We start from the raw sequence: 9004 nt of genomic DNA, 5'->3' as shown, positions 1-9004 counted from the left end.
TATATATATATATATATATATACACACACATATGCTGTGTGTTAAATTAAATTAAATTTTAGGGAAATTCCATTTGAGCAGTGTTGACTGTGTTAAATAAAATGTTATAGAAATAACGTTCTAAACATATTGACTTTAAAGATAAATCTTATGGTTTGCACTTCATATTGCAGGCATTGTTCCATTGAATTGAAGAAACTGCTCTTCACAGATCAAATATCACTTTTCCAAAGACTCTTTAGTAAAGTTGTATTTATGTATTGTCTTTTATTGCCAGCTTGCTCACTTAAAGAGAAGCAAAGAACACAGCAGATGACTCTGAGCATGATCAACTCGTCGTTTCTCATCCCAGAGTTTGTCAAAAGTTTGTGGTTTAACAAAACTCGTCAGAATTATCTAACAGAAAATGATTGTTTTATCAGATTAACTTAAACTAGCTCTAAATCCAACTCTCATTTATTGAGCTAAAACCAACATTTAGTTGGAACAGTTGTTCCCTTTCTTTAGTCCAACACTCTTTAAGTGAAACGGGTTCTGAAAATGACAGCGATGTAAAATTGAGCTCTTAAAATCCGAATACTTTTGTTCCTCGTCTTTATAGGACAGGGCTCAAGCGGTGCCAGCACCATTATCAGTGTTTCTCTTCAGATCTTAAGCTCTGGTTTTGCAAGCAGAGCATACATCAAACTGTGACCTTTTCCTCTTCCATAGTTCGGCTTGCTGCAGTGTGTGGCTTTAATCAGACACTGTCTTCAGCGCAGACATGTTTGCTGGCTTTACATGAAAGCGATCAAAAGGGAGGGGTGGCTGGAAAGACACAGGGAGAACTAAAGAGAAGTGATGAGAGGTACGAGGCAGGAGAAAGACTTGTGCCTTTATTTCCAATACACAGATTTGTACATGCCCATTTACTTTTCCAACTATAATCTCAAAGGGAAACGTGGCGTAGCGGAAAATTGCAGCCATTATTGACTAGGCCTCATTGTTTCCTTTACAATCTTTTCTTCCAATGGTCTTGTATCTATTATTAATGCAAACATTATCAATAGGGCTTTTGACTTGTCTAAAGGATGGTCAATTTGTGGTTTTGACTGTGTCAAACAAGGCTTCCTCTTTTTTTGTTGTTACTCTTATTCTAAACGTATTAAAAATGTTTTCATAAAAACAGCAAAATCATTTGACTAATGTTATTTAATTAGTAGTACATGTCTCTTTTGCTGCTGTGTACTAGTTTTCTGTCTGACAAACACACTATTTATTTCAAGACTGTATAAGGGATGTATGTCATGTTTAAATAATAATTAGGTAGTTCAGAAAGCCTTAAAAAAACATCTTTACCAAACTGACTGCACAGCCCTTTACCCTCTCACTATTCATTTTTGACATAAACTTCCATTTATTTATTATCCAGACTCATTATCCATGTCATATATATTTTCTTAGTCTTGTATGTATTATTGTTTTTTATATGTTTTCCTTTTAAAGAACAAACTATGGGGAAGAGATAATCATATTTGCTGTCGTCAGTGTCATGCAGTTCATTGTCACTTGTGCAATTACTTACTTGTTTTAGAATAAGAAAGAAAAAACAAAACACCATGCATTATCACATCATTTGAAAAGAAGATGGTAGGAAGACCTGAAATGCTTTAACAGCATAGTTTAGAATGCTCTGAACAAATAGTATCTTACCTGTTGTAGAAGGGCTTTGAATAACCTCAGTTTGAAGGGATTGCTTTAATGACTAGGTTGATGATGTCTTAATTCGATTCATTTCAGTTTATTTATATAGCACCAAGTTAAAACAACTTAAAACAACTCAACTTCAGACATTTCACATCAGTTCTTGCAAACACATTTTTGTTCAGATTTAAATTGCACGTTTTTTTGCAAGTTCAAAAAGCATCAGCAGCAGCTGTGGGAAATGTTTCAGTGCAGTCTAATTAACAGGGATATCCTAATATTTCCTCTGAAATAACTGTGAATAATGTTTATTGTGTGAATGCATTCACACAATTGTTTTCTGTTTATATTTATTATTCTTGTTACTATCCCTATTCCGTACGTTTTTCTATTCAGCTGTTTTTTGCAAATTTCTGCGTTTTTCATGTAATTTTCCACTTTTTATGCTATTTTTTGCTTCTTTAAGCCTAATTGGGCACAATTATACTCTCTCCACTTTCTTCTGGTAACATATGTTTTTTCTGCTTTTTAAGCTACTATTCAGCTGTTTTATATATGTATATACATATATATATATATATATATATATGTGTGTATATATATATATATATATATATATATATATATATATATATATATATAATGGGGTTTTTTTTTCAATTAATTTCCACTTTTTCGGCTCATTTCAGCTTTTTTAAGCTCTCTCCACTTTCTTCTGGTAATTTAAGCTTGTTTCTGCCTTTTCAGCTACTTTTCAGGTATTTGTTTGCTAATTTAATCTTTTTTAGTTAATTTACTAGTTTTTATGCTTACTTTTTCCTTATTTAAACCACATTCAGCAAATATGTGTTTTTTCTGCTTTCTTCTGCTAACTTGGGCTTGTTCTTCCATTCCAGCATGTTTTAGCTAATTTCAGCTGTTTTCAGCAAGTTCTTCAGCAATAAGCATTCACACTGCATTTTCACAGGAGATGCAATGTCTCTAGTTTATACTTTGTATTAATATTGTATTAATAATGTATTAAGAGGATGTCCTTGTTCTAGTTTTGACCTGCATTGTCTAAATGTGTGGAGGAAATTAAAAAATATTTCATGCTTTAAGATCTTACAGAACAATTCTATTAGGATGCTACTCTTTTGTCACATTTTTAAATGTGACAATTTTAATAATAATAAAATCTTGCTTAGTTAAGTAGAAGTACAGGCTTGTATTTATTATTTCATGTTTTAGTTTCTTCTCCTTGGAGTTTGACTTTTTATGAGACAGGACAGGTTGTGTTTCAAGGCCCTTTTCTGGCAGGTTGGCTTCTTGCTGAGTAAGAGGGCAGAAGTTTGTGCTGTGAGACATAAGCTGAAGTGTCTTGCGTTTTGACTGAATGCCATATGTTCACACTGCCCTTTAAGAGTATTGACCGGGGAGTACAATTGGTACAGTGATGCCAAAAATTGCAGGACTATTCAGAAATGTTTAAGACCAAATGGATGGGAGTGAAACAGTCGGACAAGAGAAGCAGAGTCAAGTGTCTTAGCGTCATCAGCAGACATTCAGGTGATGAAAACATGAGCAAAAGATACTCAATACTGTTTGTCAAAATATATTCATAACACTCCACTCAGTTAGGACTGGTGGATTTTTTATTTTGTGACAAATTGAGCCATTCTGCAGAAAAAAGAAAAAAAAAAAACTTCATTTCAGAGTAAAGCTTTTCGCCGTTCTTTTTCCAAATCATTTATTGCTTCAGCGTTTGACATCAAGTGACAAAAGGACACGAGGGCTGCTGGGTCACGTTGACTGAACCAGGGTCAAATACTCGGGCCACGACTTTGCACATGAGCGGCTGGAGCCGAACTGACGAAAGAAAGGATAACCGAGAGGAGGCAAGCGGAGATAAGGTCCAAGGAACGCAAGAGATTAGAAAAGAAAAGGAAGTGGGGAAGAGGGAGGGGATCAGCGCAGAGGGGAAGCTGTTTTGTTTTTCTCATTTGCTTCATGTTAACTGCTATTATGTCGGCAGCCATTGTTTGATGTTTATTGCTACGCCTGCTGAAGATGAGTGAGAGATACGGATTCTAAAGCCTCTTTAGGCTGAAGACGGAGAGAAGCGATAAGAGTAAGCATCCGCAGCGTCACATTTAACCAATATTACCATCTGCAGAACAGCTCATATTTGTAGAAAAGAGCTCTGATGGGAAGTCTCCAAACGAGATCTGACTCTCAATAAACTGTTTTTAAATGAAGTCTGATAACAGTTTTTTTTTCCCCTCTCCTGCTTCTCTTTCGTCTCAAGGAAATGGTTTCTAGGACTGACACTCATCTGATTTAAGTCACATTGTTTGTCACGGGCATCAAGTGATAGGAATAAGAATCCATATAAAAAGCCATTAGTTTTCTATTACTGCCAAGCAGGATGGACAGGCACTCAGCACTCACCCGGATGACTGTGTTTAAAATGTCAGGTTGCTTGAAAGAAGTCTACCTCTGTGGGGGCTCCTCTGCCACTTCCCCGGAGGCTGAGTGGCTGAAATGACCATAAAACTCCGTTGAGCCAGACAGCCTGTAATTTCAGCAGCGAGAGGCGCTTTGCCGCGATATAATGGAAAGTCCACGGAAGCCGTGAAATGCACCGAATCCCGGTGCTGGAACGCCATTGTCTGAACACTCAGGACACCTCTCTAAACTTTAAATTACTGTTTTTAAGCCGTCATTGTCGGAAAAAGCTCCGCCGCTAAAAAGAAACTTGTGCGTGTTGGGTTTCTTTAATCCTCTCAGGTCTATTCTGTTCCAACAGAAATCTGACATTCACATTCAGGGTTAGCACAAAAGTAAAAGATCCTTTTCTTTGCCCATAATAAATTGAAAAATGGAAAAGAAGCTTTGAAAGATTGCTTTGTTTGGGTGAAACAAAATGCTTTTCTTTCCATCTTGTTTTGTATATTTTTGCTATCGTCTGTTGCATCATTGTGGGTTCTTTTTTTTTTTTTTTTTACTCCGAGTGCAGATGGGTGAGAAATGAAGAGAGCATATGTAAAGACGGACACTTGTACTATTTCAGACTTCATTACGTTTTTTTTTTTTTTCAGTGTATCTTTACTGCGTTTGCACATACTTGTGTCTGCAGCAGTGGTAGACTTAGAGCAAATGTATGTCCAGATTCCTCAAGCAACGCTGTACGTCGGATGTGAGCAGCATGTCATGTCAAGAGGCTATGTGGGTGATCTGTGAGGAGAGTGGATGGAGCTGAAGTAATGAAGTGGATCTGAGTGTGGTTCACAGCTGGAGGTCCAAGTCCATCTAACACACTGGCTGCATTTCAGCTGCAGTGGAAGACATAAAATGAAGAAATCATCAGTGAGACAGACAGATGGACAGACTCACATTGCATCACTCTCAGCAAACCCTTTGTGTTCATATCTGCAGACCTAAGGCAGCGCATTGGGGAGGGTATTTTCTTTTGCAGAAGTTTCCTGAACAACAATGTCGGTCTTGCAGAAGAAGTCAATTATTTGTTGGCTGATAAGTATGCAGCAAACGGTTCAGTATCATTACAATGCATCTCAACCAATTCATTTACCTCAAAAACCCGTGAAAAAGGTAAAAAAAAAGATGAATAAGTGATTCAGCGGTGCCACCACGATCTAATGCATATTTAAAGACAAGGGGGTGTGAATTCCTGTGACATTAACGTTCTCTATATTTTAAGGCCATTGTGATACGCTGTTTGCAGCATCATCACTTACTTGTTTTTAAGTAAGCTTTTTAAATATGTTGTGTATGTCAACAATTTATCAGTAGATCTGGTGAAATTTCTTGCATAAATCGACACAGAATCACATTTGCAAAACACTAGAAGTTTGAGGGATAAATAAATAGGAAGTTACAGTAACTACTCAGAACAAAATCTAAATATTACTAAAACAGGTACTTCTTAGTGTCAGGCTTTAAAATAAGTTTGGCAGATATACATATGCGCTTGGCTTTTATATACAGTGTTGAATATCTTTATTGCTATAAATAAAATATTTCACTCGTTTTCTGATATTTCACTGTAAGTTTTCCAGATATTTGTACAGAATCAATCTGCAAAGAAAATATGGTACCACTTTATAATAAGGCTCCCCTTATAAATGGATAATAGTTTATAGATACATTATTAATTCCTATATAAATACTTTATAAATCATTAATAAGTGATTATTATGCATTAATTAAGGGTGACAGAGAGACAAAACTGACCATTTTCTTGCCAAATAGTGAGCCAAATCTGTTCACCTATATATATTTCATCTAGAGTTGTTATATTAAACATTTCAGACTAAGGTACTACCTCGTAAGCACAATAAACATTTGTAAATACACAGGGTACAATATTGTATTTTATCACTGCATTTTAAGTATTAGTAGTAGATATTTATAATGCAGTGATAAAGTACAATATTATATCCTAAAAAAATAGATTTACAAATGCTTATTGTGTTTACAAGGTAGTAACTTAGTCTGAAATGTTTAATATAACAACTCTAGATGAAATATATAGGTGAACAGATTTGGCTCAATATTTGGCAAGAAACTGGTCAGTTTTGTCTCTGTCACCCTTAATTAAAGCATTATAATCAGTTATTAATGATTTATAAAGTGTTTATAGAGGAATTAATAATGTATTTATAAACTATTTATTAAACATTTACAAGAGGAGCCTTATTATAAAGTGGTACTGAAAAGACAAATATTTTATGCTCGGAGTTCATAGCAATGCACTAACAGCAGAGTTCTAGTTAAAACATAGACAGGCACAAATTCATTGAATAACCTTCTATTATATATTTTACAATTATGTATAAATTTCAATAATATTTTGTGAAGTTTTCTTTACGACAGATTAAAAACAGACCAGCAACAGATAAGCATATTTTTTTGTGTAAACAAGATAAGACATATTGTCAGGAAATATAAGATAATCCTATCAGTCAGTCCTTTTGACCAAATACATGTGAAACACATGCTGCATTAATATTCATATTAAAACTCCCAGTTTTCTAATTAAAATGTGTCAGAAATAATATCAAGTTGATGCACCAGTATTAATAAAATTACACTTATGTTCTAAAAAACATCAGGTGTTATGCAAAAAAAAAAAAAAACAGCTATCTTAACTAACCCAATCTTGTTTTTATCAGGTGTTATCTTAGTATTTAACACTTGCTGTCAGTTTGCTGCATGAAGGTTTCTGCGTCCTTATGCACGAACAACACAATAGCCGAAGGGATTTTAGAGTTTCTTTGAACTTCAGTCTGAACATCGATGTCGGACCAGGTCAGGGTGAATGACTCATGACACAGAGAAGGAAGAGAGAGCTAGAAATGTGCACTGACTGTGATTCACTTTGTGCGCAGCGGTGATGTGAGTAACACAGACAGGGTAACGTCGCACACATTTAATTATTTATTTATTTCTTACCGGTACATCTAGTTAAGTGGATTAGTAATGCCACCCCAGGGGCCCACACAGACCTAAAACTCCTGTCGCAAACACAATTAGGCAAAACACACATTTTTCCCCCCACCGCTCTCTGGTGGAGGTGATGGGAAACTGTTGAGATGTTCAGGATAAGTATGAAAAAGGCAGCTCTTATCATGCATTACCGCCAGGATGATGTGGCACGCCATTACAAGAGTTGGTAGCTTGTTGGTAGAGAAGCATAAGCGAGAACTGATTGCTATTCAGAGCACTTGTTGAGGCAGCCTGGAGACAGATGTTACAGATACTTTTCCAGTTTGATGCTGGTCACAGCTGACAGCTGCTCTTTACGGAGTAAAGGTGCCAAGAATTAGAACCAGTCCTTTGATATTCTGCATATACCCGTGCGTACTGTTCGTCTGTCATCATCTCAAAGCGACGGCTCAGATCTTTTGAAGTGGGCTTCTGTGGAAAGGTTATAAACAATTAATATCTTAGATAGCTCTTTAAGCGGCCTCGGTTTTTTAGGAAAATACATTTGTTCTGACTGGTACGATGAGCTAAAGCCCAGGGGTCGAGACCAAAGTGGATTGCTTTTGTCTTATCTCAAATATTTCACAGTGGTTCATGCAAATGTTATCGTAAATGGTTTAAATGCTTTAAATGCTATTTTAAATTTCGCTAAATCACTATCAAGCATGCGTTACAAAGTTACTCACACAGATTCTAAGTTATTAGCAAGAGCAGAAGAAGAGCAGCAATTACTGTGGTTGTAGCACTTCTAATGGGGCCTGGGGCACTCCTGATAGGAATATTATAATATTCCATATGTTCATATTTTCTGCTAAAATATTCACATACTACAAGAATGGAAGCAACCTAAAAAATATTAATAGCTTTTGGTCAAGCTGCTATGAAATCTGTAAAAAATAAAGTTGTTATAAGATGTCAATGCAATCAGAACTTATCTCCATTTTGCCCAGATGTGGTTGCTCAAAGAGCTACTGGTAATGGTTTTTGTTCATAACCACCTGAAAGCATCTGAAGAGTCTTTTTAAGTTTGTCTTATTTTTGTTCGTAGGTCCAGACTGGCTGATTACGTGGCAAACTGCTGGACGACGTCACCCCCTGGAAGCACCTGTCCCAACCAAGACAATCCCTACGCCTGCTCAGCTTCTTATGCTAGGCTCATCGGTCAGTATGTGGCTGGCTGTGACTCGGTGATGGCTTGAGAAAATTAATCCAGAAGTTGTTCAGAAATTTAGATACAATGTTTGATAAAGAGCAATGGTTGTCAGAGTCTAAATGAAAGCAATGTACGACTGTAGTTTGGTCTGGTTTTATGACGAGAACCAGCAGAGGATTTGGACTTCCTGCTTTTTTCCCCCCACCTGGTCTGGTATCTCTTGCAGCAGACTTGACACCATTTCAGTACCAGAAGTAAATTAAGGAGTCGAAGTACTGAGAGAGTGCTCATTTAATTAAAACACTCAACGGCCATCTGTTTGCTCATCACAAATGTTGTGCAAATTATGTGACTGGTCACAAATCAGTTCACGCATATTTTCTATTTCTAGCCAGGTGACGTTGAGGAGGCATTGCAGGGATAAAAAAAAAGATTTGTAAATGCAGATTTACACACAAAACATTTATGTACATGTTCATAAATATATATTGCCGCCTCTTAATGGTTGCTGAAGTGTCCATATTTCAGCATCAGTCAGTGTCTTACCATCATCTGCCATAAATGATGCAGTGTGAAGTGGTATTATGCCACAATGCTTCCTGGATTTTTCTGTAAAAATGTTTGTCAAAGTGCAGCTAATGCTTTTATGACTCCCGTTGAAAGCATCGGCACAGAGGGAGA

The 9004-nt window shown here is 36.3% G+C and overlaps 1 protein-coding gene across 1 annotated transcript in view; it reads left to right on the top strand.

Moving 5' to 3' along the window:
• Positions 1–8369, top strand: part of LOC119413610 (GDNF family receptor alpha-2) — a 17879-nt gene extending 9510 nt beyond the window's left edge. The window contains exon 2 of the mRNA XM_037680667.1: positions 8219–8369. Within this exon, the coding sequence (XP_037536595.1) occupies positions 8219–8369 (151 nt within the window). The remainder of the gene's footprint in view (positions 1–8218) is intronic.
• Positions 8370–9004: the final 635 nt, after the last annotated feature.

Source organism: Nematolebias whitei, chromosome 8, assembly GCF_014905685.2.
Source record: "Nematolebias whitei isolate Nwh7 chromosome 8, NemWhi1, whole genome shotgun sequence".
Classification (NCBI taxonomy): domain Eukaryota; kingdom Metazoa; phylum Chordata; class Actinopteri; order Cyprinodontiformes; family Rivulidae; genus Nematolebias; species Nematolebias whitei.
This window is presented reverse-complemented; position numbering and strand designations above follow the sequence as displayed.